Source organism: Telopea speciosissima, chromosome 3 (assembly GCF_018873765.1).
Source record: "Telopea speciosissima isolate NSW1024214 ecotype Mountain lineage chromosome 3, Tspe_v1, whole genome shotgun sequence".
Lineage (NCBI taxonomy): Eukaryota > Viridiplantae > Streptophyta > Magnoliopsida > Proteales > Proteaceae > Telopea > Telopea speciosissima.
This window is the reverse complement of record NC_057918.1, coordinates 13260777-13282725: the sequence shown is the minus strand read 5'-3', so window position 1 is coordinate 13282725 and position 21949 is coordinate 13260777. Positions and strand designations below refer to the sequence as shown.

At 38.5% G+C, this 21949-nt stretch overlaps 2 protein-coding genes across 2 annotated transcripts; one reads left to right on the top strand and one right to left on the bottom strand.

Annotated features, from left to right (window-relative positions):
- The first annotated feature begins 25 nt into the window (after nucleotides 1-25).
- Nucleotides 26-10944, top strand: LOC122654863 (calcium-dependent protein kinase 16-like). Its single transcript, XM_043849131.1, has 3 exons — nucleotides 26-35; nucleotides 4660-5129; nucleotides 10897-10944. The coding sequence occupies exons 1-3, from the start codon at nucleotides 26-28 to the stop codon at nucleotides 10942-10944; spliced, it is 528 nt and encodes a 175-aa protein (XP_043705066.1).
- Nucleotides 10945-11231: 287 nt separating this feature from the next.
- Nucleotides 11232-21271, bottom strand: LOC122656583 (mannose-6-phosphate isomerase 2-like). The gene is made up of 5 exons (XM_043851171.1): nucleotides 20895-21271; nucleotides 20560-20727; nucleotides 13726-13938; nucleotides 12012-12278; nucleotides 11232-11746 (listed from the first exon to the last, which is right to left on the bottom strand). The coding sequence occupies exons 1-5, from the start codon at nucleotides 21225-21227 to the stop codon at nucleotides 11432-11434; spliced, it is 1296 nt and encodes a 431-aa protein (XP_043707106.1). The 5' UTR covers nucleotides 21228-21271; the 3' UTR covers nucleotides 11232-11431.
- Between the last annotated feature and the right edge of the window lie 678 nt (nucleotides 21272-21949).

Here is a 21949-nt window from a genome sequence, read left to right as displayed (position 1 = left end):
ATAATTGTGAGATACTGGATGAGCGATGGCGAAAGGTAAGATGGATTCAGAGATAAATTAAAAGACCAACAACAAATAGAACCCACCCTCACTTTACACCATGCTCGGTTTTTACCCTGACATGTGAAAAACATCATCATGTCTTTATATATATAGGGGCAATGGATAGCCCAAATTAAAACAGAGATCTGATCCAAATACCAGGACCAGAGGGTGATCCTCACCCAGAAATAGAGAGAAATGGGGCGACAAGGGAGGCCTTCCACTTGACCAATAACCGTTTTGTTTCTTGTTTTAATTTCTTCATTTTGCATGGCCATGAGTTTTGCATGTCTTATTCTAAATAAAGACTTGTTTACCCAAAAAATAAATAAAATCTTCATTTTGTTTTGTCAACGGGGTTGAAAGATTCAACCCTCCAACTCTATCTATTCTATTCGATCAGTGCCTCATTAATTAAAGCATTACATTTAATTTTTTTTCTTAAAAAAAAAAATAAAAATAAATTTAAGGGTGTTGCGGGGTTCACGGCTCAGGTAAATAACTAAAGGTAGAGGGTTCTATGAGGGAAGTGTAAGATGGAATCTACGTACTACAACCAATGTGGGGTTGGAAAATGGTATCACGCATATATGGCCCATATGATCAAAATAGGTGAGAAATATTGTCAGTGTAGATCCCACTTTTTTTTTTTATTTTATTTTATTTGAAGAGGGTATAAAAGAATCTAGAGATTTCAATGTGAGATAGCTAGCTCCTTTTTAAGTATACAAAGGCACCAATTAAGGACCTAAAGAGTCCAATGTTCCCTATATTTTAACACTTTCCCTTCCCCTTGCATGTTTGTAGAATGGGGCAATACCAAATACATGAAATGAGTCTATCTACTAGGGAGGAATAAGAACCATGGGATCTGATATCATTTTAATTTGGAGGGTCCAACCCAAAAGCCTAGACTTACATAAGGGAGGAGGAACAGGAATCTTGGGCTATATAAGATTTTGGGCTCGATCCCTAAGTTTTAACATGGTAGTACAACCATCTCTTGGTCGCCTTTCCTTTATCGGTCTTAATCTCCATGTGTAGGGTGTCGTCTTATTCTGTATGCATACATGTGAATAAGTACGTACGTGGCCAAAAAATAGTACATACGTGGCTTGAAGTTATATATATAGTTTTGTCACACATAGATTGTCTAAGACCTTAATTGGAAGTATCTTCATATATATGCTTGTTGGTCCCTTCACCTAATGGTTTGAGCTTTTAAATTGGAATCTAACGAGCTTAACTTGCAGACGAGATACAATAAATGCATATTTATGTTACTCTCAATTGGGTTGCTCCAATCACTACAAAAGAGATCGAGGTTTAGGACTTTGGTAGGCTTACCCAACTTAAGACCGGCCCCTATGACTCAAGACACACCAGTGGTACTCTCCCCAGAGCATAGATTTTGCTTGATTGGAATCGTATACTCACAGACTTGTGCCATGAACTCTATACCCTTTCAAACTTCGATTCTCTTTGTCAAATCCTTTCAAGATGGTGGCAAAGTTTTCTATGTTGGATTCATTGGAAATGCAACGGAAAAATAAATTTAGTCATCCAATCTCATTAGAACTAAGATCGTCCTCACGTAGGAATAGGTAACAACTCATAGAAAGGGAAAATAAATATCTTCAACACTTCGGCGCACAAGACTTGAATGATCATAAGGGATTTCATGTTATTTCACAACCTAGTAACATAAGGGATTTCATGTCACGAACACTTCGTGCGGCAAGACTTGAATGATCATAAGGGATTTCATGTTATTTCACAACCTAGTAACATAAGGTATTTCATGTCTCGAACACTTCGCACGGCAAGACTTGCATGATCATTAAGGAGACATTCACCTTAACTCACTCACTCGTAAGGGTCAAAACCTTGATCTCACTGTTCAGGAGAGAAGAGAGGGAAGCACCACAAAAAAAATAGGGTAGTAAAAACCCTAAAAATATATATAGGGAGAGAGAGGAGTGCTAACTGCAGTGGGCGACCATTCCTTCCCATATCCCTTATTTATTGGAGACTATAATCTAGTTTCCTAATTTAAAAAAGGGCAAAAGAACACTATCTAGTCGCGTGGTCCTATGGCTAAACACCTGTGGATGCGAAATGACCGATTTGCCTCCATAGAAAGGTGGAAATCTTGCCCCTCGTGATACTTACGTGCATGCTCCCATTGACCCCGTGCTGGCACAAGAGCCATTGGACCAGGTAGCGTTCTCTTGCCCTTTAAAATAACTTCTTCTCTCTAAGTTTCTTAATAGGATAATGGTACTACATAGACAACCCCGTTAACGGAAAATTATCACCTCCAGTTTGCTGACCGGCCCAGTTCCCCAGTTCCTCTAATAGGGGGATGGTGGACCCCACCCGGGCAGGGTGTTTGGGCATGGGTAGAGAGGTCATTTCAGCCCCCCCTTTGTTAGAGGAACTGGGGAACTGGGCCGGTCAGCAAACTGGAGGTGATAAAGATCCCCCGTTAATCAATCTGGACACATTTTCAACATCGCATCTACCATATAAACGAATAGTACTTTAGTAGTTTGGTCTCTCATTATGGAGTTCTCAGCTCAACTTGTGAGTGCAAGATCACTGTGTAGGAGATCAATCACCCTTTAAGAATTGCCATAATCTCTATTTATAAAAAATAAAAAAAAAAAGGGAAATTTTCATCGACACCCCCTCTGTTGGATTGTGGAATTAATGTCACCCCCTTAAGTTCCAATATATCAATTTGGGCCCAAAAACTAACGGGGTTAACTTTATGAAGTGCAATTGACTAAAATACCCTTTATACCAGAACATTAAAAAAAAAAACCAACCACAATTTTTACAAGATTACCCTTTGCACTAAAGGTGGGAGCAGAGAGGGGGGCGAGGTGAGTTGCAGGTGGAGAAGCATCTCAAAGTTGCAGGCAGAGAGGGGGGCTATGCTTGCACTAAGTGAAGATGTGATTTTCCTAGTTTTTCAATATCTCAAGGGAAAATTATGCTAACCACTTCTAAGATTTAACAAAATATTAAGAACATCCCCTCTTGTTTCAAAAATTAACATAACCTCCCCTACTTTGGAAAAGTAATTAAGACCTCACCCAATCTATTCGTGAATAACTGTGAAATGATGACGTTAGTTGACTCAAAATTTTTAACCCGAAAATACCCTTTTGATGATGTAGTGAAGCATTTATTCTACCCTCGTAATCTTAAAACCTAAAACACCATCTTCTTCTTTCTCCCCATCGAAAAACCGAAAAATCCTCACCAGACGAAGAATCTGCAACCTTACCGACTCCGGCCACAACTGACGAAGAAAGGCTTCACCCCGACAACCATCGTTATCACTCCAGCAAATGCTTGACGAATTACAAGGTGTGGTGTTCGGGGTTCGCACCGCTGGCGGTGGGAATGGATATATGGACTTCGCAGCGGTGCAAGAGTTCAGCCGGACTTGGAGGAAACCAGAAAAAAAAAAAGGCAGAGAAGAGGGAGCGGAGAGAAGAAGAGTAATGGATTCGATTCCCAAGCTAATCAAGTTACTCTTTTTCTTTTTCCTCTCCCTGGCAGTCAAGATCGTTATTTACTTCACTTTTTGTTATCAAGTATTCGGATTTTTTTTTTTCAAATATTTACGTCCCTAAAGTGATAGAGATACTTATCGGATTCGGATTTTCGATTATTCATTTACATCCCTATCTATCTAAGATCTAAAACCCTAAACGGCTAAATCCATAGAGGCTAGTACTAATTTCAACCTAAAACCTTATAATTCGCATCTCGTCTCTAGAGAGCCCAGCAAGCCCAGGGTGCTGCTAGCTGCTGGACTGTGTCGAACACATCCCTAGGCGTGCATCTATTGGATGCCCCTAGCAGCACCCTGGGCGCACGCCTCCCTGGAAACGATCCTAATCCCCTTTGATCTCTTCAATATCCTTTGCTTTATTAACCAAAAGCACATTTAAGAACCTACCAACAAAAACGCTATTAGATTGGCCTAAAACTAAAGATCCCAAATAAGAAAATCAGAAAGATACATACATTACCTTCCAGTGAAAAGTTCCTCTGACCATAAACAGTGCAAAGAGCCCCCCCCTCCCTTCGTGAAATACATACACAATGAGTAAAGATTTCATGCACTCGATCGGGTCTTGTTATGGTGTCGATGGCAAGTCTTTGGTGGGGATGATTTAATTTGAGAATTGCCTAGCTAGCTAGCTACCCAATTTCTACAAATTTATCACCTTCTTAGTTTGCCAGTTCACCTCCTTTTAAACAACTTAGACAGATCTGATCTTTAACTAACTTACCTGTACGGTCAAGAATATGACGGCTACGCTGAAAAATAAATCTTTTATAAAAGGATGAATTTCTCATAATACCCTTAAGAATAAAACCCCAAATTACCCCTCTCTTCATCGTCTTCGTTGGTCTGAAGGCGGAAGAAACTAAGAACATGGGTTCAAAAAAGAGGGGGAGTTCCAGCAAGCAGCACCCCCCATTCTCTTACCTCGTCGCTTCAAAAAAGTCTCATCTTTTGACCAACTCTCTTTCTTGTCTTCTTCCTTCCATTTGCTTTAAGCTTTCTTTAATGGTTTTGATGATTAACACCAGTCTTTATAAATCAATTTGATGGTTCTCCCATCTGCAAACACGAGAAGCTGTTCTGCAAAATCATGGGAATCTGTCTTTCAACTACCAAAGTCAGTGACGCAAACAGCAACGCCCCTTCTAACAACAACAGCAACAGCAGCAATAAAAACAACAAAAAGAACCAGAAAGAGAGCTCCAAAACCTGTTCAACAGCGGCGACCCAGAAGGATACATCGCATCATCCACCACAGAAGCCATATGAGAGCCATAAAAATCGATCACAGCAGCAACAGAAGGATAAAGGGCATTCGAGGTGGCCCAGCGGGGTTACTCCATATGGAAAGCGGACGGATTTTGGGTACGCCAAGGATTTCGATAATAAGTATTCGATCGGGAAATTGTTGGGTCACGGGCAGTTTGGTTATACGTTTGTTGCCACCAATAAATCCACCGGGGAACAGGTCGTCGTCAAGAGAATAGAGAAGAATAAGGTATGTTAAAAATGTGAACAAAAAAGGAGAGGACAGTTTGAATTGGGTCCTTTCCGTTTTGTTTCTTCTTCTTCTTCCTCTTCTGGGTTTTCGGTGATGGGATTCGTTAGGGCTAATTCTGCGAGATTCTCTGTTGTTCTACGACACCATGTTGATTTTTATTTATTTTTTTTGGTGCAATTGCCTTTGTTGGCATTCACATGAATATTTTGTTCTTTATTCTCACTGGCATTTTTGCTTTCACGATTCGGGTTCTGTTGGTGTAAAGCTTCCTCTGTTCATCACCATCGTCATCATCCTTGCACAAGCTCTACCATCGTTGCGTCTCTCTTCCCTTCTCTTCTTCTTCTCCTTCTCATTCACGGCAAGCATAGACCAAAGGGGTGGTGCCTTCTGTCCCTCTCCTGAGGCGGAATCAAGAGTTGCTGTGCTCAAATTTTGAAGTGCAGAACTGCAGATAAAACTGTGACTAGTGAGTAGGTGAAAGAGCAGATGCCCACTTATATACAGAGATTAGAGAGGGGGGCTTCAGCCAAAGTGGGTAAAAAGCCAATGCCCACTAATGGCGGAGGAAGGTAACCATCAGACTTAAATTAATATCAAATTAAATTCAAAATTGCTTCTTAGGCTTTAGATTTTCAATACCAAAGTGGGTAAAACGCCAATGCCTTCTGCCTTTTAGATTTTCCTTCCCCATTAGGAGGTGGCACCAATGGGGGGTGGGGCAGTTTGGGGTCACACCGGGGCTGAGATCTCAACAGGGGGTGGGTGGGGTGGTGGGAAGCAGGGGTTAGGGGCAGGTGAGGTTGGATTGGGTTGCAGCAAGGGCCGGTGGATAGCAGCTGGAAGAAGAAGAAGAAGAGGAGAAGGGGTTTGTGGGTTTGTGATGTGGGGTTAAAATGGACATTTCAATTTTGGGTGCTAACTGTGCTTAACATAAGGGGGAATGTTGATATTTTGACCAAGTATGGGATGTCTGTGACATATTGCATACTTACAGGGGGTGTCCATGAAATTTACCTTTTTAATTTTAATAATAAGCAATCTCCTTTTGTCCCCAAACCGCAAACGAAGGTTTGAAAACCCTCCATGGACAGTGAAAGCACCGCCACACAGTGCTGCCAAAAAAGAGCATACATACACAATTATGGAGATGTGATTGGGATACTTAGATCCATGGTTGTAGAAGTCGAATACTTTCTTGACGATCTCTGTCCCACACGAACTGTGTTGGTCTGGTCTACCCTCTTTCGGGCCAGTGACAATTATTTATAGTGGTGAAGATATGGACCAACCATGCAAAGAAACTAGGGTTTCTTTCCCATTAAATAAATAATAGTTTAGGTCCACACATAGAAATTGGTCTCATACCATTAGGGTAGCCCCCATCAACACTATTAAACTGATTTTATGAAAACAAAATTGAGACTATGCAAGCCTACCTCATGAAAATCTTACACTATTTACAAAAACACATCCTCCTATTCATTTATGTTCGTAGGTGTCCAAAATCAAGTTGATTTTCTCCGATCGACCTGAGTTTGAGGGGGTGTTAGTTGTATAATGTGATATTGTGTATATATTCCAAGTATCTTTTTTCCCCTTGTATTGAGTTTGAGGCCCTGCCACCTTTCCCAGCTTCCCATCTTCATTGTCAGCCTTTCCTTTATTCTTTTTCTTTCTCAACGTGCCTTTCATTTGCCTTTTGGGTGGATGCGTCTGTTTGTAATCAAGAAGGTTACAAACAGATTTTGTAACCAGACTTTATTATCCCTAAACATAATGTATCTTTACTTGGATTAAAGGGTACACAAAGTAATTTCACACTTCTATGTAAACTCTTTTCTTTTTCGTTTTTTCTTCTTCCCTGATTCCAGCACTTCGTGGCAATCATGGCAGTGATCCTCTCTCCGGCATTTTTATATATCTGATCTCTCTTCTCTTCCTCCAATCTTCGGCTAAATGATGTTATCTCTCCGAAGGCACGGTGATGTCTGCCATGGCTCGTCAGAGGTGGAAGTGGGGCAATAGTTCTTCACTCCAATACCAGGCCGGAGGTTTTTGATTGGGGTCGGGCATGAAGATGGGAGGGACGAGGATCACGAATGGAGTGGAGGAGAGCGGCAAAGGTGATACAGCCACGCTGCGGGAGGTTGACAGGTCGAGAGGGGGAGTTGCAGTGGTAAGATTTTTCAATTGGGGTTGGGCGTGGCCGTCAAAATCAACCATGAATTTTATCTGTTCCTTTAGTTCCGCTGTGGTTATTGGATTTTCGGTACTATTTGGTGTGCATTCTTTCTTTTTCGGCTGGGAAGATGTCTACTTGAAATGGAAAAACAACATTGTTCAATGGTGATACCGCGACCAGATTTTCAGTGCCACTCATACGATCATCAATCCATCCACACAGTCCTTATTGGAAGCAGAGGAAAAAGAATTCCACATTAACCATGTCCCACGAACCAGAGTCAGCCGAAAAAAACCTCTATTATCATTCTCTGTCATTCTCTCAACAACAGATCGATCGGGTTCTGGCAAGCTGAAAGAACTAAAAACAATGAAGAGAAACTATGCCCTGCAATTCCCTGATTCTTGGAAGTCGTCCTTGCTATATTTCACGTTTCATTCCCAGCTCAAGAAAGCCCTTAAAGACAATTAATCTGAAATTAGTTTCATTGATTAGCAAATTTCACAATTCGATGATCTACCCCATAAAAGGAAACTGAGAAGCATATTCTGTGGTGGAATTAAATGAGGAGAATTGTCGGCCATGCGCTATTAGAGCATTGGAAGCCAAAGCAATTTAAATACCACCGTTGATTGTTTATGAGTTCTGGTTCTTCAATTACCAGTTGAAAAGAGAGAACGAGGCGCACGGTGAGTTGCAAGGAGTAAAGAGGGGGCAGGAATGCAGGATGGAAAGATGGCAGTGGAGGAGTACGGGAGAGAGGGGCGGGAGGGCAGGGCCGTAACGAAACGAGAGAGGAAGGGGATGCCGGAGCCGACTAGGAGGAAGGGGGAGAGAGCCGGAGACGGAGAAGGGAGGAGAGGGAGGAGGGATAAATTACAGAAAAAACCTTTATTTTAAAAAGTTAATACATAATATGGGGTGGGCAAATAAGTCCGATTACAACCTATTGTTGTAACGGGATGGTTACAAACAGTTTTACCCTTGACTTTTGACCAAAAAAACAAAAAAACAAAAAAACCTCCATTTACCAAAAAAAAATAATAATAAAAGAAAAATGACCTCAGATTTGATTCCCAGTTGACTCTATAATGGGCATATGAAATGAAGATCTTCCCAATCAGAGCTCCCTAATTCTTAAGCGTGTCTGTAGTCTTGGGAACACCATCTTAATTTTAATGATCTTATCAATCATGTGCCACTTTCGAGGTCAACTTCTTGATAAAAAAAATTTGAGGGGAAGATTTCACGAACTCCTCCTGTAAGTATACAATATATCATTGACATCCCAAATTTTGACAAAATATCAACCTTCCCCTATCGTTAAGCTAAGTTAACACCTAAAGTTAAAATGTCCATTTTACCCTCTTAGTAATTTCAATAAAAAACTCTTATTCCATCATCTTCCCTATTTTTATCGTTGGAGCATCTTCTTACTGTAGGGGGTTGTGATGAAACAGTACAGGGGATTGGAATTAATTCTAGGTTGGCACGAAGAGCGTTCAAGGTTCTTCATCTTCAACATTCGCAGAAGGGTTTTTTTTTTGGGAGGGGGGGATTTCTGAAATTTGTAGGAGATAAAAGAGATCTGAGCGCTCGCCAACGGGGGCAGTGATGGGTTCTATTTTGGAGAGAGTTTTTCTGCATCTGTGATTTGGAGGAGTTAGTTTCTTCTTGTTTGATTTTAGAGTTTTAGAAAAATAAAAGGAAAAGAGAAAAAGAATTGGGAATTTTTCCAATTTTCGGGCTGAATATTTGCAAAGAAGGTGGGAATCAAGCGACCAAAGACTGTTTCAGTGTTTATTTAGAGAGAATAATCTGCGAGATTGACGCTGGTCGGATCCCGATTCTCTAGTTAAAATTTTAAATCAGAATTCTCAAATATCTTTTTCTTTTCGCTTTTTTTAAAACCCTTTTGCCTTCCGTCTATCTTCAACAGAGCTTTAATGGCAGAAAAGTTACCATCACTTTTTTACCAATCCAAGTGTAGCAAGCTTCTATCCTTAAGAGTCTCCAACAGAGCTTTAATGGCAGAAGAGTTGCAACACCAACAGAGCTCTAATGGCAACAACAACATCTGAAGTTGCAGTAGCAATAACAATAGCGAAAAATGGATTGGCCTTTACTTGCAGACGAAGGTTTCATAGAAATCTGAAAAGAAAACCAAATCCTAACCCTAGATCGAGAGATCGATAAACAACAAGAGGGATTTTTGAATGATTTTTTTTTTCGTTTACAGGTTCTTGGCTGAAGCTCCACGAAGATGATGTCAAGTTCAAGGCCGAGAAGCTCTGAATCTGTTTCTGCCATGAACATGATGGATCCAAAACCCAATCTGGTATGATGAAATGAGGACCACAGCGTTTGATGGGGGTACGGATGAAGGGATCAGAGATCTCTTGTTCACTTGTTAAGCTTGGATAAACGGAATCAAGAATCTAAAGTTATTGCCGATGAAGCTTTCCGGTGTTGGATGCCGTCAATGATGGATAGATGTAGATTTTTTAGAACGCCGTTTTATTTTTCTTTTCTTTTATTGTAGGCTATAATAAACAATTCTTATTATTGGGTAACACAGACCTAACGGAATGGACTAAGTTGAAATAAAATCATAAAGTAAGGGGTGTCTGATATTTTTCCAATGTTTGAGGTGTCTAATATATTGTATACTTATAGGGGGTGTCCATGAAATTTCCCCAAAAATTTTCTTATTTAGGTTCTTTTGAATAAAATATCTTTAGATTTTGAAGCGCCCACCCCCCCCCCCCCAAAAAAAAAAAAAAGACTTTCTAGTGGCTTCTACATAATCAAAATGGCATATGATTATAAGGCTTCGATTGCAAGATAGAATCTAGTCATCTTCAGTGTTTTTGAATCCATATCCACATGTTGATGCTTACTTGTTATATTCCTAAAATGGGAAGCTGGTCCATTCTGCTTAACCATCAGCGGTCCAACCATCTAACGATCACGGTGGATCGGTGATACCGGCAAGTCAACTCATAATTCGAAGAAAACAAATAGACACAAAATATAAGAGATGTAAATAAATATTATATAGATTATACTAGAGCACTATATAAGGTGAAAAATATTTGAAATCTAAAAAAAGAGGACCCACTAGACTGTTAAACTTGCATTGAAGTTGAGTCAATGGAGCTGAGTCTGGTTCATGACAGTTTAACTTCCAAGTTTGTGAAGTGCTGTAAATAACAAGTAGAATAGTTAACATGATCAGGGGAGTCTCTCTTATCTGTGGCAATATGCTTACTCTGGTCTCACCCTAGCAAGCATAAAAAATTACTGTACTTTTGTAATTAGGTAATGGATTAATATATATTTGAAGGAATTTTCTCTCTATTATGATTGAATATATGATGTGTTTCAATCATTATCACCATATAGAGCAACCGAGTCACAAAAATAAGCATATCCTGAATGTCAAACTGATTCAAGCTCCATCTTATCCAGTCATTTTAAGGACATTCTTTCCCCCCCCCCCCCCAAAGATCATAACACATACATCGGGTTTTAATTTGATTATTTACCTATGTTTTATAAGGTTAATGAATTTCTCAGGTAGTTCATGGCTCTGCTTTTCATAGTAAGGATTCAGGCAAGAACTAACTGTAGGATTGGATAGCCATGATGGGACCTGATCTGTCTTGAAGTGGAATTCTCTATGCTACTTCAGTTGGATTTACTTAATAGGATGGCAAAATATTCTTTCCCTTAATAAATTGTATGTAATTCTTAATCCTGCTATTTTCTTTTCGCTATAGTTGTAACTGTACTCTCCACTATTGCTGCTACTTGAAAGAACAAATGATTTTACTCAATTCACAATCAACAAAATACAACAGTAAACCGCATAAAGAATCCAACCTGTATTCCTAGAAGGGCCATTGCATCCAGCATAAAGAATCCAACCTGTATTCCTAGAATGGCCATTGCATCCTGTCAAAGTCAATTCTCAGATACAAAACTGCTACTCAACCCCACCCAATCTGGTTGGAATCCTTCTAAGGTGTTTACAGTAATTCCAATGTTGACAGGCATAAAAATGCGTAAAGCATGTCAGATGACAAGCTGACAGCGAGTGTATCCTTCAAATTCAGTTATCATAAAGAAACCTGCTATTAACCCCAGCCCTGTGTAGTTGCAAACCTTGAGTGGTAGTTACAGTAATCTCAGTATCAGCAGGGACGAAAAGGACATCACCTTCTGATATAGTTTCTCGAAATGAGTCTGTTTGCATTATCCCCTCTCCAGCTGTGACCAGGAAAATGGATGGTCCTGGGATTGTTGGAAATATTGTGGACTTTCCTTGAGGAAGAATGCAGTGATCAACCTCAAATTCATCAAAAGGTGGGAGGTACCTTTTCGTATAAGGATTCAAGGGAACCCCCTGCAGAATTTCAAGGGGACCCTGCAGCCAACAATTGATCAGATGCCTAGCCATTACAGGATTAACCCAATAACAATTAGCTCCAGTTTCAGTATCACAAAATAAGAAAACAGACACACATAACAGTGATCATAAATCAACTTAATAACTCCCAGAGTAATGTTGTCTCAGTTGAAGTTTTGCTACTTTGGAACTCAAATCTAGGAACCTTTCTCAATGGCCTTAATAAATCAAGTTTAAATGTAACTTTACATGTCTGAATAACCAAAAAAAGGAGGTCCTTTACCTGTTTGTACGTAAGCATAGAACAAAGATTTTGGACATCTCGGTACTTGGAGGTGAGGCCAGCACGCACAACATTATCTGAGGTTGCCATGCATTCAATGCATTCACCGGATATATATGCATGAGGCTCATTTGGTCCAAGGTACAATGCTTCACCAGGAGAAAGCTTCATGTAATTTAAGAAGAATGCGACCATAACACCAATATCAGCAGGATATTGCTTCTCTATACGTAATACTAGTTGTTCCTTGTCTGTCAATTGTCTCACCTAAAGCAAAAATAAGGAAAGACATGGAGATTGGGGAGTAAAAAGAATATAACAGCAAGAACAAAGAGGTCTGCATAATGACTAAAATTTTTTAAAATGCAACAGACCAAATAAAATAAAATAAAAAGACCTAGAGAATATATATCACACATGATGCTATCCCCACCAGTGTTCTTTGCACTGCTGATTCCAAGCCTAGATAAGGGAGGAGGGTTTCAGTGTTAGGTCGCCAACCATGGGATGGTGGAACATGCATTCTTAAATCCTAAATGTCTGGGATAAGGCTTTCTTGATTTGAGACATGAAATCATAACCAAGCATAAGAAAAAATTAATCTTGCAGCAAATGAAATGATTTTAAGGATCATATATGTTAACATTAAAGGTCACTACAACAAATTTAAAAAAGGGTATTAGGTACAGTAATAATGCTCTTGAAGCCTTGAAAATATAAGCTGCAACTGCAAAGAAAAAAAATATTCAGATGGACCTCAGAAAATTTATGACACTTTTGCTTGAACAAGGGTGCAACTTGACCAGGCCCAAGTGAAATTTTGGCTTAAATATTAACTATGTTGGGCTGGGCTTTGCTCTATTCAAAGTTAATTAATTTCTCAACCCAGCCTAGCCCGAGTGGAGTCCTTTACATGAACTTAAGAATGGTTACCATAATTGTGGTTTTGGATTGTCCATAAAAAAAAGTAAATATCATAAAATAATTTCATTTTAAACAAAAAAAGGTATTAAAGAAAAGAGAATGAAGGAGAAAAAGTACAGAGAAACATTGCTCATGATCCTTTCATCAGAAGAAATGGAGATAGAAGTTATTCCTATAAACTTAAGCCAGACTATTGCCTTGATGTATACGACATCCCATTGGACTCCTGGCTTGGCCAACCCATTGAATTAGCAAAACTTCAGAACCCAGCAGAGCCTTTCAGGGAAAAAATCCATGTGATATTTTATAGCCTTCTGAAAGAGTCATCCAATCCCTATACTTGAATCATCTTCCATCACAATATCTTTTGAAAGACTTAGGATTTGCCTCTCAAAATAGAACCTGCCATGCCTAAATGACATGAAGAAAAAACTATGGTACACTCCCTAAATTTCCCTCTCCTATTCCTGCTAGATCAGGATTACCAAAGAACATTTATCAATGTTTTACCTATGGAGCTTCCCATAGAAATTGAAAAAAATCTCACTGTCTGCTTCAGGGGTGGTGGCAGTGGAACATTCAAGAAAACATAAATATGATAATATGTTGAAGTAATGAGTAGGTCCCTAGCCAGTGCTTTCTAGAGATTTCAATTTCTGATGGTAAAAAATAAAAAAGATGATGTGGCAAAATATTTCTATATATGGGAAATTTTTCTGTTTTACAGGATAAGTCTAGCAAGAGATGACAGTTCCACAATCATATACAATGTGAAAAAATTTCTAATTACCTTCCTTTGCATGTTCAGACGCCTTTTCATTTTGTATACTGTTTCTGAGATTGAACTTTCACTTGCTGACATAAGTTGGGTGACAATAGACTGCAGAACAACTTTTACTTTCTTCTCCCCAGAATGCTCATTAACACAGAGAACTTGGTCTGCTTCATCATCACCGACCAGTTCTATGATCTCAGGAACAGTATGAAGAACATGTTTAAGCTCCTGCGAAAACATAAAATATCTTATAAAAAAGTCACGCTGAAGTTATCTAAAATCACAAACAGAACCCCATCTCCCCTCCCCCTTTGTTGATGAAGGTGATGTTAATAGCATGCACTTGTTATCCTACCCATAAAGTGCCACCCATAGTTTTCAAGACGTTGAAGGAGCCTAGACGTAAAGGCGACACCAACAAGGCGTCTAGCGGCACCCTTCCAGAAAAGGATTCCCGGACGCCTAGGCGATGCGTTGACAAATATGGTGGCACCAAAGCTGGATGGGGTTGCCCCACTGTACAGGCATATCCACAACCATGCATGCACAAGGTGCCAGCACTCGCACTTTCTTTACATAAACTTAAGTAGGATATAGGAAATTTAATTTTATATATATATATATATTCTCCCTGGGATTCATAAGAGTAATATTAAAGAAAGATGAGAAAGTGGCCTATCAACAGGAAAACACCCAATAATAAGTATAAGAGACTGGTCCACCATCAAATAAAAAATAGGAACCACCAGATAGCACTTTCCTTGTTCCAGGTAAAATTATTGCAATTGGAATAATTAGTGTTAGAAGCCCAAAAGTATAAGCAGTTTCTCCCTCATCCATGGTTCGAGAACTCTGGCGAGATCTCACCGAGTTTCTCGGTTTCGTGAGATCCCGAGACGAGATGCCATACGCATTCTAAAATTACACTTTCTCGGCGAGATCTCGGTATTGTCTCGGTACACATTTTTTCCAGTTTTTTTTTTAGTTTTAAAAGTTCAATATCTCGCTGAGATCTCGGTATCGGGTTAGAACATGGTTTTTACCCATTTTTGTTAAAAGAGGGCAATGGACAGAACTCGGAAATGTCAATAGTTCTGTCCATAGCTCTCTAAACAAAGGGGAAAACACGCAAACAACTCTCTCCCTCAAATTTCTTCCTCTTTCTTTCAAATCTTGGGTGGATTGCATTGTTTGAAGTGAGATTCAAGTGCTAAAGTGAAGATTCAAACCAACAGTCCAAGAATCATCACCTATTTGTAGGATTCCAAAGTAAAACTCATATTTGGACTTGTTTTTTTGGCAAATCTGGGCATGCCATTGTGTTTAAATGGCCTGAAATAGGCTGGATACCAAGTTTCAGACCCAAAATATGTGTAAAACCCACCGAGTTAGGGGTCTGAGTCAAAAAAAAAAAAATGCAGCAACTCGCCGAGATTTCGACTCGACTTGGTTTCTGGCTTGGCCGAGATGCCACCGAGACCCAAGTCTTAGAACCTTGAGTCATACAACCTTCAAGATTCCTAAAACGCAGCCTTTTGTGTGCACCTTCCGTTTAATGGGTATAGATAAACAAAAACAGAAAACTATATGGTATTCTTGGAAGCCAATTTTTTCAAATATCTCAGCTCATACTAAGAAAGATGCTAAAACATCAATAATTAATAGACAAACATTGTCATGATCATAGTTGTCAAGGCGAATAGGTGACCCAAGGTGTTGGAGTGGTGCCTAGACAAGAAGGCGCCCTAGGTGTGCAGTATATGACTATATGTAATATAGCAATGATAATTATATATAATTATGCTTATATGCAACATAGAAGCCATATCAATCCGATATAATATAATTATGCTAGTAAATACCTAATATGAGAAAATCAACATCTAAAAAACAGAGTATAGGATATAATATAAGCATATCATCGAAAAACAAGCAATAAACATAGCTCAGCTTAAACTCATGAAGTGTCAACAAGGCGTGCTGTCACTTTGGACCAAGAAAGAACCTGGACGCCTAGGCAATGCCTTGACAACTATGGTCATGATAGGCAAGACTTTGGAGCCAATTATGCATAGAATAAGATGGGAGCCGGTCCCTAAGTGTGTCGAGTATTTGGATTTGATTTTGCATTCTATGTATAGCTGATCTCTTCCCCTCCCCCCCCCCCCCCTTCCCCTCTTACTTAATGCTTGTATCCCCTTCTTTTAAAATATAAAGGCTCTCAAAGCAGCCATTATGATTCCTTACTGTCATTTGATTTCCATTTACTTCTAGTATTGCTATCTACCACTGGTGGACTCTACTGCTTCTACTCTTGTGTCCAACAGATTGGGACTGACCTTTGATCTCAAAGTTGCAACGCAATCATCATTCAACCAACTCTTTTCGTACCTAGAAAACTTTTTATCCCTTTCACTTCATGATTATGCTATTCCCAGTTTTACATGTGGAAAGCCAACGAATATCAAAAATTTTGGATCATAAGTGGAAGAAAAGAATTGTAAGACATTTCTACTTTCTAGGTTTGGCATTTAATACATACCTTAGGGGATGAGATTATAAAATGATATCTTTCAGGTAGAGTCACATATTCTCTTGCAACCATTATTTCTACTTGAAGTACTTCGTTTTTTTTTAACCATATCTAATCTTCCGGCTGATTGTGCATATCAGTAGAAGGGAATGAACACAAAACCACAGGGATGGGTCTGGGGTACCATAACCTGCTATGAGCTCATGATCGGCAACCACAACCAAACCTTTACAGGTCTCACCAAAAGAATACCAAGAGAGCAATCCAAAGTAGTCACCACTAGCTCTGTAGCTCACCACTCTAAAGTTAGCTGAGACCAAGGGATTGTAAAGAAGTATGGTTCACATCATAACTAAACAGAATGACCACTTGTTGGAAGTAGATTAAGGCATTCTGAAAATGCTACAAGCTGGACAAAGAATTCCGCCAAAGAGATATGGAGGTATTCTCACCTCATCACAATTTGTCTTACTGAATTGCAGAAGAATTATTTTTTAATTTGAAAGGAACCCAAGAAGTGCTAATTTGATAGCTGAAGACTTAAGAAGGCAGGGATATACTATCTCCAGGATCTGTTAATAAAGTTCAAGCTTCTAGAAGCAAGAACTACAACCAGGATCAATATAGAAGTCGATGGAATCAGGTTATGGACAGTATAGACTATCAATTAATCTAGAAATCTTGAAAATCAGATCAGATCAGATCTAAGGAACAGATCTGTGATCAATCTAATAAATTGCAGAACTTCAAATTTGTAAGAAGAAATTAAGTTTCAGCATAATATATATATAGCCAGAACTAGAAATAAACAATTAGAGAGAGAAGCGAATTAAAAGAAATTAGAGAAGTTAAAAGAAGATTTCAGAGAGTAAAAAACACAAAGAAACTGAGGGAGGAAAGATCACACCTGATGACCTGAATAACAGAAGGATAGAAGAAGAAAAAATAGCATCACATATGGATTACTAATCCCGTATGCACAGCTCAGCAGCTCCAAAACTCTTGGAAAAACTTAAAAAAACTCTTTACCCGAAACATCTTTAATTGATGGGGGTGTATTACAAACACAAAGACCTTTAGAAATTCCTAAACTAACTCATAGAAGGACTTCTTATCACTCTAATACACTAACTTAAGTAAGTACGTAGAGTTGAAACAAAACTCTATATTTTCCAACCAAGTATTATAATCTGACTCAAACACTATTTAGGCTTGTTACAAGAATAACCCATAAACAAGTGACCTAGGTCCATTGAACCCACGCATGGGCAGTTTTAACTGCATCATGTATTGTGGGAATAGTGTGCCATTGTGAGATATAGATACTATCAGGGGTTGGATTTTTCCATTGCAGAGTTTTGCTAAAAGATCATTGGCCACCCATTTTACGCCACTAAGAATTGTACTTCATTCACAGTTAACAATGACTGAGCTACAGGACCATAATTGTACTTCATTTTCATTTTTCTCCATATTTAATAAATTTTATCTCCAAAGAAAAAGCACGTAGGACACATTGGAACATCCACTTTGATAATCCGCACTGTTTAAGCAGAGCGATGATTTTTTTAGCATATCAACACATCAAAAAGGAACTCAAAGATTCCAAAAATCTGAACCAACTATTATATATAAAAGAACAATTTTGAAGAGGATCTGTGACTCTTGAACAAGTTTCAGTCAAAAGGTGAATCAAAAGTAATAATAAACCTAGCAAACCAATCAGCTAGAGGTAATTTTAGAAGTATAGAAGCTGTTTGTGTAGGAGGAGAAATCCATGTAGAACTAGAAATGCTGGGAGCTGAGTGATGGAGAATCCAGGAGGGATGATTCTGGATGACAACCAGATTAAGATCAGGTTGTGTAGGACCGAAGAGGGATAGAAGGGTTGCAAGCTAGGGAAGATGAAGAGTCACCTAGCCACGGTTTGAGTTTAAGGTGGTTTGATGGAAGGTTGAAGATGATGGTGATAGCTGAAGTTGAAATTAAGAGAAAGAAGATAAATAGAAAATAAAAGATAGCTTTGGAAGCCTAGAGTCCCACTAGTTGCCCAACCGTCGGAGTCCCACTGAGTTCACCATCGGAGGAGTCCCACCTTGATGCCACTTGAGTCTCGCAAGCAAAAATTCTCACAAGAGGATATTTTTTTTAAAAAAATTTCTGGATGTGTTGAAATAGCATCCCACCATTCTATTATATAGAGAAAAAAGAGGCTTAATAGTCTCCTGGATTACATCAAAATGAATAACAAGACTGTTGGAATTCCAAGACTAAATGGAATTCCCAACACCTAGAAACTAACCCCAAGAAATAAAAAATTGTTCCCAAGACTTAGGAACTACAAAACAAGATTGAATAATGGAAAATATTTAATACTGCCTAGGAATACAAAAAGACACAAGGAAAACTAAAGGACAAATTAATACTACCTAGGAAACTAAACCCACTACATTAATTAACCTAGGAATGAAAATAAGCTATCACTAAGCCTAACCCGTATGCCTCCCTTGTACCCACATTTTACGAATAAAACACATGGAATCAAAGGCCCAATGTATATATAAACCCACCCAGGCTTATTTCCAATAAAATAAGCCCATTATGTGACTTATCTGCATCACTGAGTTAGGGAAAACTAAGGGTACAGTTTTAAAGAATTAAGAGCAATGGAAGTGATGGGTATGGATATTGAAGAAATAGGGCATTGATGGGGACAGGAATATGTTCTGTAACTGGGTAACATAAAATAAGTACTTGTAAAACAGTCCCATACAACTAGGGCTTACGTGGGGATATATATGGTATTTTAGAGTTAAATGGATATGTTATGGAGGTGTACAGATGGTAATAATGGTGAAAAAAATGGACTGATGATGTACGATATAAATGTATCCAGAAATTTTAAACATCTAGACAGTAATAGAAGAGAAGAAAATAAGTACCTAGGCATCCACCTAGGGTTGAGGAGAACAATCCAACTTCAAAGAGCCTGTGAATCCATAAATCAGCAACAGCTCAAGTCTTTGGAAAAAGTAACTTCATTCATTGCTCAAAATGTGGGATGGTAACGGCGTCCAACTATATACAGATCTCAACTCAACCCCATTCCAGAAAAAACTAGGACTTGTTAAATCTAACTAACCACTAATTTTATCATAATAGAAGTGAAATCATAGAGAAAACTACCCTACAGCTTCTGTTCAAACTAATCAAACCAATAACTTCACAAATTACAAAAGAACCAAAGAAAAGGAAAATTCAGTGTGACTTATCCAGATAATTACAAGACTGCCCCGCCTACATAAAAAATAATTATGACTGCCTGTAACTTTGGAACCACTCAACCTATAGAAGAACTCTTTTTACTCTATGCATTACTTATCAAACCCTATCTAAGGACACAAATTCCAACCATGAAACTCTAATAGATTTGAAACAAATCACTTCTCCGAACTAGAGCACTCAAAGGCCTCCGCTTCACATGTCCATGCCAGCTCAGATGAGTTTCTCGCAACATATCATGAATAGGGGCAACTCCTAGGTTTGCTTTAAGTTGTTCATTCTTTATTTTATCTTTTTACCACTCATCCACCGCAACATCCTCATTTCAGCCACATGAAGTTTGTTTAAATGTGTTTTCTTTACTGCCTAATATTCAGCTCCATATGTCATTGTTGGTCATATAACTGTTCTATAAAATTTCCTTTCGAGTTTTAAAGGGATATGTCCATTTCATGATTTCATCCATCCTATTTTAATTCTTTGTATAATATCATCCTCAATTTCTCATCCATGATTGAACCTAAGTATCATTTTTACCACCCCACTCTCAGTCCTATTGTTATTGAAGTTACACATCATATACTCTGTTTTTTGTTCTACATATCTTAAAACCTTTTGATTCCAAGGTTAATCTCCATAAATCCAATTTTGCATTTATCCCAGCATTTGCTTCATCCACCAAAACAATATCATTTGGAAAAAGCATACACCAAGGGATCTTATTATTATTATTAACAAAGACAAAAAATAATAACAGATGGTTATGAAACTTCATTAGATCTTTTAGGCTGGTTAACATTTCATGGAACTCTTTGAAGAGAAACTAAGAACCCCACTCCCTACCCACTCCAAGAAAAAAGCAGCAGAAAGAAATGCAGCTATTCAATTATTTACTAGACTAAATTTTATTTTTGCTCCATTCAAGATCCAAAGCACAGTGTTATTTTACAGAAATCAACTATAAGAGTGCAGAATTTAGAGGGAAAAGAAGAAGAAGAAATGAACCTTCTCCAAAAGGAAGACAGGTCTATTACCTCAAGGCTGACAAACCCACACAAGGCCTCAAATTCTGTTAGTGCCAAAGCCAATTCTGGTTTGTGATTAATGTCTTTGTAAAGAGTTGGTTGCAGTTTATGCAAAAACCTTGCTAGTTTATTGTCTGGATGAGCCTGTATAGACAGTGCTTTTGCTACTGAAAGTACCTATAGCACCAGAGAATTTAAAAGTACAATTGAAGAAATATTAGTTGTTTTAAAAAAAATTCTGGAAATTTCAAGAAAAAGTGGTACATAACAAGAACAACATAATCCTTAAAATAAAATATGAAAACTAAAAATTGAAAAATATTCAAAATTTTGAAAACCAATACCTTGAATAAGAAAGGGAGGTCTGTGCCCCATTTCTTCACAATCTTATTGCCGAGGACACTGGGGTTTTCCAAAATCCATGACTTTAGACTAATGAACTCTGAGTCAGAATCTCTGACTTTGCTGTCGTTAATGACAAATGATGGCCCAGACTCATGAGTTCCCATCCAAAATTCTGCATATGGTTCATCCTGTTGGATATCCAGACCAGAATTCAGTGAGAACAACCTTGCAGCCTTTGATTCTTCTCCAGTTTTCCCCCAAGCGTAGTTCTGAACTGAACATCTCAACCTTTGTGGTTCATTCTTCTTCCTCTTCTCTGCACCCTCTTTCATCTCTGTTGCCGTCTGGCCCGTCTAACACAGGACTGCAAAGAAACAAAATAATGAAGGGAAAAAAATATGATATGGATCTCTTGTCAAAGCATTTGAAGGAGAGTAAAGGGGGCAAGTTAGAGCGGAAGAGAGATGGAGAAACAAAGATATAGAGGGATTGACAGGAAATTAAAGTGAGATTTTGGGTATGGAACTGCATTTTTCTGAGCATGATGGTAAAGTACAAAATTTCAAAATCTATTTATCTGATTTTTGTTCAAACATACTGATGGGTTGACAGCTAACTTGATTCTCTCAGATAAATTTCTCATTTTTTTCCATCATCTTCACAAGGAATGTTTCGAGGGATACATTGTTTTATCATATACAGCCCCACATTTTAAGACCTTAATATTTTTTTCAAATCAAATGGGAATTAATATTGGATTCCATGCCTAACTGATTAAGAATAAAGGCTCATCAAATTAAGATCTTTATGTTACTTCTTAAGGCTACTATAATTTAGCACTACATGTCTATATCAATTAAAAGAGAAAAAGGCTAATGAAGTGGTGCAATGGGAGTGTGAGAATATAATGGAGTGAAGTGCTATCTACGATGATAGCACATAAAGTTTGTAATGCCACGGCTATCTTCTCAGGTTCATCATACGATGAAGACTGAGTTGCCATCTACGATGATCCCATTTTATGATTTTTACATCAAAGACAACCAGATCCTGG

Bases quoted from the DNA above. Each gene is read 5' to 3' on its own strand.
- LOC122654863 (XM_043849131.1), top strand. The intron at 5,130-10,896 runs GTATGTTAAAAA...TGAATTTCTCAG, and splicing joins AGAGAATAGAGAAGAATAAG to GTAGTTCATGGCTCTGCTTT.
- LOC122656583 (XM_043851171.1), bottom strand. From the start codon at position 21,227: ATGAAAGAGGGTGCAGAGAAGAGGAAGAAGAATGAACCACAAAGGTTG. The intron at 20,728-20,894 runs GTATTGGTTTTC...CTGGTGCTATAG, and splicing joins ACCTCCCTTTCTTATTCAAG to GTACTTTCAGTAGCAAAAGC. The intron at 13,939-20,559 runs GTAATAGACCTG...ATGTTTTCGCAG, and splicing joins GTGGGTTTGTCAGCCTTGAG to GAGCTTAAACATGTTCTTCA.